The following is a 10,038-nucleotide window of genomic DNA, read 5'->3' as shown; positions in this document are numbered from 1 at the left end:
CCAGGCCCTGGGCGCTGGGATTCAGACCCTGGTCTGGGGTTCTCAAACCGGGCTCTGGCCAAAGAGGCGGGGAGGGGGAAGAGCGATGCGAGTCTGGAACACAAAAGCCTCTGGAACTCGTGCGTTCAAACACCAACTTTATTTTTTTTTTTAAAATGTATTTCTGTGACACCTTGGGTTACTCAGATGCTGGTTCTCCACCGTTTCTGGACCCCACCAGCCGCTTTATAGCAGCAGGGGGCTTAGCTGTGCCGCAGGGGAGGGGTTGGGTTTTCCCTGCTTTACCACAGCAGCTTAACCTGCCTGAAGTGGTGCCACAGTTTGAATTCTCTGCGGGAATGTACCGGAAAGCTGAACACCCAGAGCAGCAGGCCTGCAGAGCGAGTAACGCCCATGTCCAGTCAATTGTGACCTGAATTCCTACGGCCTCCTGGTGGCGGCTGGCAGTGTTGAGTGACCCAGGGGGTGATCAGCGTGAACAGTGAGTAAATGCTTCAGCTGTACCGATAGGAGGGACTGATAATGCCCTGGGTCGGGTTTTGTCCTTTTCTTAACGTCTGTCTCGTAAGAAAAACGGGCACATTTGAGCAGGATTCCCCCTTCCCAGACTGCCTGAACGGGGGTTTGTGAAGTGCCGTTCACCACACAAGCCCAGGGTACAAATAGTTCCTGTTGAGTTCTAACTTGCTGAAGAACTGCAGCTAAACTTCTTCCTAAAACTAGAAACAGCTCCACAACAAACCACCTCAAATACACTTTTCTCTTTCAAGATGCTCGCCCAGTCTTTACTTGGGCTCAGATGCTTCATGTCACTAGAGAACAGGGGAGCTCTGCATGTTGCCAAAGTCCTCTTCGGTGTCGCTAGCTGTTGCTAAACTGTGGGAGGTGTGACCGATGGCATCCTTCTTACAAGAAACCGCTCCAAAAAATAGGGAATGAAACTGGAAAATGAAATGTTTATAGAAGTAAGAAACTGTGTGCGATACAGAATTTGGGGGTTAATTATTTCTGAAGCTTTTGCCACTTTAAAATTTTTATCGGCCTACAGTGTTTTCTAGGAAAACGCCTGCTGTCAGTGAACATTTCCGCGTTACCTTTAAACACAGTCGTGGTGGTTTTTGCCAGCTGTGCTGCCGGGAAAGCCAGGTCCATTGGAATGCCGCATGCAGGACTGAACATCAACACGTGGCAGGTAACCCCCGAGTGCGGGCAGCCCTCGGGTACGCACCAGCTGAGGTGCCCCACTGGGCCCACGATGGCAGTCCCCTTACCTTCCAGTAGCCAGACCCCGCTGCCTCTCCTTCCAGCACTGCGCGGTCCTCTGCCTCGGCCCCAGCCGTTTCTCCCGTGCCTGGCGCGCCTTTCTTGGCGACCCTGGGAAGACTGTTAATCTCTTGCTTCGCCAAAGGACTTGCGCGTTTCGCTGCCTCTCTGGTCGGTGCGTTTCCATTCCACTGTGGCTTTTTGGAAGCAGCTGCTTTGGCGTTGCCATCTTTATCCACGGCGGTTTTCTCAGATTTACCCGTATGTGTCTTCGAGCTGGATTGGAGAGAGTAGGTCAGGTTAGTAACTGGCTTTTACGTCGTTTTGTTAGAATTTCTGTACTTTCTAGATTTTCTCTACTTCTGAAGAGCATTCAGGAAAAAAGCTTCAGAATAGATTCTCAAAAAATATCTTCCCTTCCCCTCCCTGCTGTGACGGAACCCCGTGGAGATGAAGGGAAGCGGAAGCCAGTGTGGAGCGCTCTTGGTCGCACCACTGCTGCGCGTGGCGCTGACGTGTCCCTGGGCCCTCTCTGGTTCACGGTTCTCCTATGAACAAAGACTCGGGGTCCGTACAGTGCTTACCAACGCCCTGCAGGAATGAGCAGGTCGCTTCCTTTCCGTCTTTAAACCTGACTTGGCTGGAAAACGTTAAACATCAATTTTTCGTCCTCTTGGGCAGTCCGCCTCCCTCGCCCGTGCTGTTACCTTTCCTGCCGCTGCGATGAGCAGGGGGGCTGCTGGGAAGCTCGCTCCTTTTCAACCTCGGACAACGTCGCCAAAATAAAGCTGGCTTCCAGCACCATATCTTCAACACTGAAAGCAATTGGTCTAAAGACAAATATACAGAGACTAAACCAGCACGCATGGTTACACCCACGGCAGGGGGAACTACAGCTCGTGTGATTCCACACGCACGGATTAAGAAGTGAAAAGCTGAGAATCTAACGGGCTTGCTGCTGAGGCACGTGGGATGGCTTCCTGCTGCGGATTTCAGTGCACCAAGGAGCAAATGCCGTACAATATAATGCTTAGTCAAACGACAGTTTTAAATATGGAACTGTTAAAATTGTATTTTAAACAGAAAAGGTATTATTTCTTTAGACTTCTAAATAAAATCATTGCGTGCTCTAGACTGAGAGGCTGAGGTGTCCAGGTAACACACAGGGGTGCCCGTTAGTCAGCACGGCTCGCTGTGTAGTACTGGTGCCTCTGTTAACTGCTTTATGCCCAGTAACAAACTGGTAACCCTGTATCACGGCTCAGAAATCCCGCTCTGGGTACAAAACGACAAGCTATTTTACTGGTCCAGTTAAACATTCACTGAGTGACCTGCAGGCAAAAAGCGACTGTAGAGCTGTGACTGCAGTAGGTTTAGTCAGGCAGGTTCCAAAACGTACTTTCCAGCCACGTCAAAATGGATTGAGACGGGAGCACTGGTAGCTTCTGACAACGCTAGTAGTCCCTGAAATGAAGGGGTGGGTGGTTAAACGCTGGTCTAAGCACAGAAGATCAGTATTAGAACGTGAGTTTATCCCAGTTGTTGTTTACTGGCAAAAATAGGGTGAAATTCTACTGCTTCTAGAGTACATTGCTTGCCTTCCCTGCCCGGGGCTTTGCCCAAGCAGCTTCTGCTTGGAGAACATCCGTGGCCACACCGCTTTCTCCAGGGCAGTTCCAGTGTGTCTGCCCAGCACCAAAACCTACATTTTTCTTGTTTTAAAAACAATTCGTTTACTCTTCAAAGGCCACCGTGAGGGACCCTGCCATGTCCTAAAGACCCCGGGTTGTAAAGCTCGTCCTCGCCAGCTGGTGAACTACGGCTGCTGGGCAGGAGGCTGTGGGAGCGCTCCCCAGGGCCACTCTGCAGGGACCGTGCCGTGCTGTCCTGGGCAAGTCAGGCAGGTTAAGGGGAAATGTTTTATTTTCAAGACAAATTCTTGCTTTACCCTCAGTTCTTTAAGGCAGAACGTCACTTCAGAATCTACTCCAACTTGAAAGTAGTCAAATTCCTCTGGGTTTAGTTGTATTTCAGTAAGCATTGTCTTTGAAAAATCTGCTTAAAGTAAGAAGAAAGTCAAGGACTCAAAGGAGGGGAGGTTGAACTCAACAAAACTATGGTTATAACCACAAGGTTTTTACATCAGTGTCGTCTGAACAAAGAATCACATTTGTATAGCAACTAGCAGTAATAAATGTTTATTTATCTAAATTTATTTCATAATTAAGTAAAAAAGAATCCTCAATTTATTTACAGTACCTTAGGTAGCTTTAAATGGCTTTGAACAACCCATTTTATGTTCTACGGTGTGAGCTAACCTGCTACCTGCTGTTGGTCTGCAACTCTGCTTTGCCGACAGGCATTCCTCACAGGTAGCATCCCGGCTCTGCGCAGACAGGAGGACCAAGCTGCAGCAGGGCTTAAACGGTAATTGCTGACAGGCCTCAGAGGACAAGGAAGGTGGACTCGGGTTCTTTGGTTTTAATTATCATCTTTTCCTGGTACGTAAGTGGCAACGGGAAACGGGCTCTTTGGCTTCAGGTATTCAGTTGTGCTTGTTCTCATCAGGAGAGCCCGCAGCTGCTGTTAGGGGTGTGAGAAGAAAGCAAGAGGGTGCTTCCGTGCTGCGTTACAGTCTCCGAGGCGTTCAGAAGACCGCTAGGCAGTTCACACCTCTCCAGGTCTCGTCCCAAGCCAGGCTGCGAACGCTTCTTACAGACTATTCCCAGTTTCCCATTTCTCTGCCCAAGAGGTCGTTTTTTTTCCTCTGCCTTCAACAAGGCTCCACTGCCTGGTCAAACACACTCAAGTTCCTCAAAACTCTAGACATGCCTACGTGGAACACATCTGGCAGCTTCTGCAGGGCAGAGCCCACCGCATGCCAACGACGACAAGTCTGGGCAGAAGGTGCCATTTCTTTCTTTGGCAATTAAACCCGAACGTGGAAGAGCCCCAGCCACCGCCAGACGAGATGATCAAAGGACTCGTTTTGTTTGGGTGCAAACAGAACCTCTGCTGCAGGCGGTGTATTGCACCACGGGCTACACAACAAGCACGGAGCCTCTAATTCCTCCTTTTTCTCCTCAGCTCTTTGGCTTTTTGGTATCTCATTAAATTTTTACCTGCTATTTTTTTCACTTTCTTTCTTACAGTAACTCTTGTAAGTGTATGTTTCTAGAATAACAACATTTGTCATTCAAAATCTTTTTAGCGTCTTTTCATCTTCAGTCATTTCTTCCCTGTTTCACTCCCATTTCCACCCCTTAATCCTTCTTGCTCTCCACTGCTTTAGCCTGTTCCCAGCACAATCCCCACCCCTACGCTCTAGGCAGTCATCTTTTTCTAGGTCATTATCCTCAGCTTTGGGCATAAGCCCATGTGAAAAGCATCCCTTCATTATATGATATACAAGAACCTACCCTTCAAAAGCACAACTATATCTTTAAAATTAGTTTGAGCCACGTGCCAAGAATCCAGACTGTTCTCCGTCTCCAAGGGAGATCCGAGAACGGCAGCGCAGCGTAACGGCGTTACGCCAGCTAACGCGCCGCATCGCCCTTGCACTAAAATAGACTCCGTAGTGGTGTCAGTTCTATAATGATGGTGTTCAGGTTTAAATCGTTCTTCAAACAGCAAATTGGCTCCTTTTTCCTGCCTGTTGCCACGCTGCTGCTCTTGCAGCACAGTCATTACCTCTGCTCCAGCCTACAGCAAGTGGCATCGTTTATTTCAATTGGCTGCTCAGTCTGATAACTGCCACCGACACCAGGAAAGCCTTGCTAAAAACGTACTTTCTCACAATGTATTAAAACCAGAGGGTGGCAGCACGACTTAAATCTCTCTCTATATGTTCCCTCTCTTAAAAATCTCATCCAGCCATAAAATGCATTCTCTGCTCAGGTTGCGATAGTTTTTATTCCTTTAGCTCACCTGTTTTAAAGCCCCAATGTTGTTTGATCTTTTGAATTTCCTTACCGGTGTCTTCCTCGGTGTAACTCTTGAAACAAACTTTCATTGGAGTAATTGATAAGGTTACTTCTTCTTGACTGGTCGGGAAGTGAATCATTATATCAGCCAGCAGCCTATAGAATTACATTCAATATTTAAATAATTTTGCCTGCCACAAATTACCAGCTGGCTTTGTTACTCACATTAGAAAATTAAAATCGTTACTTGGCAAAACTGAAAAACTACCTGTGAGATGTGCACCCCTTAGAGTGTGCTGTATTGTTCTTCTTGATTTGTACAGCAATAGGTACGTAAGAAATCTAAAAATACACCCAGTAATTATGAAAGCAAATTTGTTTATATTTCATGCCTGTGTATGCTGCCAAATCAGTCTCACACATACGGCTGCTGCCTTTCTGCGGGCATGGGTCACGATTTTGAGCAAACCTCGGCGTCCGATACCCTTTATTCAACAGCTTGGGGCTTTAAAAGTTGCAGAATCTTTTTGCAAACGCGATACACGATATCTATGCAGAGGTATCGTTATACACCTTTAGTGCTCCGAGGGCTGGTTATTGTGACAAAGGCTCCTGCCCACAAGAAACGCTGTCAGGAAAAGCACAGTCTCACCGTTCTTTGCCTGCAATGACAACCAAACCGTGGATTCTTCCAGGAGCTGCTTTTCAAAGCAGAACTGTGCCTTATTGCGTAGGAAAAACTGTGCTTTCACTGGAGTCTTTGCCTATCCAATTAAAGCGCTACTTTATTCATCATAGGTGGAAGTTGCTCAAGGGTGTGGATTCGAATTATACACCACACACCGCTCAAGGTCAGGCTGAGCAGGATTAACGGCAGAATGATCCAGGTTTCTGAAGCTGTAATGTGAAACATCAAGCACTAGGACACAGGATTTAGGCATTCGCCACAGTTTTTGACTGTGCCCTAATCAGGTTTTGATGGTGTTAAGGACTATAAGAGCAGTATTTTCAGAAAAAATATTTTTGTATTCATTACCTGGAGTGGACTTTAAGTATGTTTGGACATGTGTGCTTTGCAAAAACAGCCAGCAACGGATCACATTCTTGAAATGCCAGATTATATGTTTTTACCACACCTAAGTACAAAGAATATGAACAAAAATCAATGCTGGTCTGCAACTTTAAATGTTTTTTTCAGTATTAATTGTTCTTTTAGGAAATCTCAATAGAGAAAGTAACCAAGCAACTCGCTGTAGCTATGTGGAAGTAACTCACCCCCAAATAGCAAACTGAATTAACCTGCCGTCCCAGTCTTCCTTCAGCCTCCTAGGGATGCCCTTCCAGCATCCGAGTTTTTTCAGAATCCACAAGAAACAAGTGAACAGCAACAAGCACAACAAAAGCAGGGGAAAGAAAGGCTGAAAAATTTAACTGGTGTAATGATATAAACGGTGGTGGAATACAAAAGGCAAACCCTACAGATCTCTATTTATTTCTAGCTAAGCATGAGCTAAGAGAGCTTAATTGTCTTGAGACCTAATTCAATATATTATCTCATTATTAGTAATAAAAACTGGATTTTTTCTAATATAGACCAGTGCCTATTCCACAGCTCAGCTCGCGATGTTGATGGGTGAGAGTTGAGCAGATTAATGCTGATGAACGTACGCGGTGTTCTGCCGGGTGAGGGTGTCAGACCCGTGACCCTGCTGAAGAACGGTCAGAAGGGCAGACACCCAGTAAATCCTCCAGTTCCACCACCTGCCAAAACAGGGTTTCCCTCCCTTTTCATACCGTGTGGGTTTTTTACAGAACTTACTCCAGCCTAATTCTAAACGCCGTAAGCAGCAGGCTGACAATTACCATGCAGCGTGCCTTAGCCACTGAACTGAAGAACGTTCGTCTGCTAAAGGCTGTTAGAACATCAGTTTAACGAGGTGATGCACATGATAAATATAAATTACGATGTGAAGAGGCTGAAAGTGCTTGGCATAATGTTCTGTCAGTAACATTCAATTAACAATTACACTAAACACTGCGTTGCCCTGCTCTTTTAAACTGCTGTAAAGTCACTTTACATGTAACCTACCGTGCTTGCAGAGGAGCTGAAAAGTTATGTGATGATCATCAATATTTGTATAAATGCTGCATTTCTCTACATTCCTTTCCAGCACTTTTACATATCTAAATACAGGAAGAACTGACTGTAAAAAAAAAAAAAAAAGAAAAGAAAAAATCAGTGCAGGGGTTACTCACCACGTGATTTCACAATACTGTTTCCTTAGTTTCGTACAGTTTATCTCAAGCTCCTGCTTTTATGGCTTCCCAAACTGTTCTGTAAGCAGACACCAAGGCAGCTGATACTGATCCTCATCATCCTCACCCGCCACTCCAACACGTGGCCAACGGATCCGTTGGCTAAACAACTGGTCAGAGCTCGCCTGCCTCATAGTGGTTCCGAAGGCTACAGGAGAAACACTCCAGAGGCAGAACCGTGGTGGTCCTTCACCCCAAGATTCAGGTGGTTGAGCCTCTGGGATCTGCAGGGCGGGCACAGCTCAGGAGATGCAGCTTCTAAACACCACTATGAACGCTTTCTTTTGCAGAATTGCTTAGAAGTGCTTGAGTTTAGGGCCATCTGTGAGCCTCCTGCTACAATTTTATCTGGAAATTGGGCTAATTTGCATTGGCGGTGCATAACTACCCATTAAAATGTACCTTAATTATCAATTTACACGGGAGGGATAACTGTTTTTCCTTCTGACACGGCTGAGACACAACTGTCCAGCAGTAATGTTGAAAAAACATAGATGAGAAGAAGATACATGCATATGCTGACCTTGAAGAATTCACTGATCTTAAGGCAAGCTGAAAATATAAGTAAAATAATTTCTTAAATAATAGTAAGTAAAATACAAGTAAAATAATGTCTTAAATAATAAACCTTTAACCAAAAAGCCACCTCTGTGTTCCAGTACCATACCTAAACCACAAAACCTTTAAATGTGGACATCTCAAACTAAATACAGGTGCACGATGCACACAATCACGTTCAAACCGATCACCTTCGTTACTACTGCTCAGAAGTCACAGGCACAGGAATCCAACCTACGGACTTTTAAGGGGCCCCGAAGTGTGAGTGACCTGAACACTTACAGCTCAGCTTCTGTTTGAGGCATTTGAAGGGCTGGAGTTTATTCTAAAACAATCTTCCTGCACACCCACCCATATGATATGTACAAACGAGCAAAAGACACTACTAGCACCTCAAAAATTCTTCAGGTGCAACAAGAAATTATCTCCGCTTCTGATTTTCCAGCCTCCCAGCAAATTAAGGAAAGTTGATCACTTTTAAATAAGTAACCTCTAGAGAAAACTCTTAATTCTGCTGGAAATGGTGTTTGATTAATCAGAGGCATATTAACGGATGCATTCTTCCTGTTGCGTCATACCAGTACAAAAACATGTTGTTTAGAGGCAGCTTCTGATGCGGTACAAAACATAAACCTTTTGACCCATGACAGCAGAAATAAAACCCTTGGTATTAACACGGATGTCCTGGACAAGCTTCAGCTTCAGCAACAAAAAAAAAACAAATACTTGGGGCAGAGCAGGAATGAATCTTCCATGATGTAACCAGCATAATTACAATTACAGAAAATATGGCATTTGTCCATATTGAAAGTGGAGGAAGCTGAGCGAGAATGTAACTCAGATTGAAGGGTACCTGTAGGAAAACAACACAATATCCAACGACATAAATACTATGCTTCCAAGAAAGGTTTTCAAATTACAATAAATCAAATTCACTTACACCTTTTTCTATGGGGTCAAACCAAAATTCATCACTAATACGTGCTATGGCATGTATTGCTCTTCCAAACACTACCAGGAAAAGAAAACAGTGCAATATGCATTCTAAGTTAAAAATAAAAGTTATACTGCATTTTCTCCAGAATAATTTAAGAGGAAACATTACAAATTTCCCACATTTCAAAGAAAACGGATGACATGGTGAAAAATATTACTCTTTCCTTTTTAGTAGGACAAACACCTTGATGCTTTCGAAAGCAGCACTTCAAATGTCATCTGTCCCTTTGCAGCAACTGGCATCACCTGGTGTCACCACAAATTAATTCAATTTAACTGGACAAAACACCACTGAAGTTGGAAATTACATTTTGTAGGTGGCAACAAGTTTGAGCGGGCGGTTAGCAGCCGGACATCTGGAAAGATGTAGCCCTCAGAAACACAGAAGAAACCAGCAGTGGGTGTTAAAATTGGCCTCTGCCCACCCCGGCACTGGCAGAGCAGCATTTTGCACAAAAACGCTGCGCACAGGAGGTTCAGTTGGGCCTCTGGAAGTAGAACAGTGTGCACGGGGAGGCGCTCAGCTAAGCAATGGCTTCTCCACCTCCAAGTACCACAAATCCTGCCCTCTGCTCTCTAATCTGAACAACTTTCTGCACGTTGCCTCACAGAAACGCCTTTGTCCTCCTGGACAGCTCTACCGTGGCCATGGCAGGGCTGGCTGCAGCTCCCCCACCCTGCACCGTCTGAGTGCCCCCACGGGGAAGCCCACTGAGGGCAGTGCCAGGGACCCCAGGGTGCCAGCGGTCACCCAACCCAACAGCTGCCGGCCTGGCTGAACTGAACCGCCCTGAGGCGGCCCCGCTCGGGGGTGCCCGTTTCTTTCACGTACACCCCTCCGCCCCAGGCTGGCTGCCTCCCCTGGGGCCGCGGGTACCTCTGAGGCGAGCCCCCCCAATGACACACTTCATGGCGCCCTGCGCCGCACTCTTCCCCTCACACGACGGCCGCAGAAAGGGCGGGAAACGCTCCCGCCTCT

The 10,038-nt window shown here is 46.1% G+C and overlaps 1 protein-coding gene across 1 annotated transcript; it reads right to left on the bottom strand.

Annotated features, from left to right (window-relative positions):
* Nucleotides 1–812: 812 nt before the first annotated feature.
* On the bottom strand, nt 813–9,970 carry RAD9B (RAD9 checkpoint clamp component B). The gene is made up of 11 exons (XM_009959517.2): nt 9,937–9,970; nt 9,004–9,074; nt 7,908–8,057; nt 7,279–7,393; nt 6,226–6,325; nt 5,239–5,345; nt 3,212–3,318; nt 2,663–2,727; nt 1,971–2,093; nt 1,272–1,539; nt 813–941 (listed from the first exon to the last, which is right to left on the bottom strand). Exons 1-11 carry the CDS (start codon nt 9,968–9,970, stop codon nt 813–815), a joined length of 1,269 nt encoding a protein of 422 aa, XP_009957819.2.
* Nucleotides 9,971–10,038: the final 68 nt, after the last annotated feature.

This window comes from Leptosomus discolor, chromosome 16, assembly GCF_034619465.1.
Source record: "Leptosomus discolor isolate bLepDis1 chromosome 16, bLepDis1.hap2, whole genome shotgun sequence".
NCBI lineage: Eukaryota > Metazoa > Chordata > Aves > Leptosomiformes > Leptosomidae > Leptosomus > Leptosomus discolor.
The sequence above is the reverse complement of the archived record's forward strand: the minus strand, read 5'-3'. Positions and strand labels throughout refer to the sequence as shown.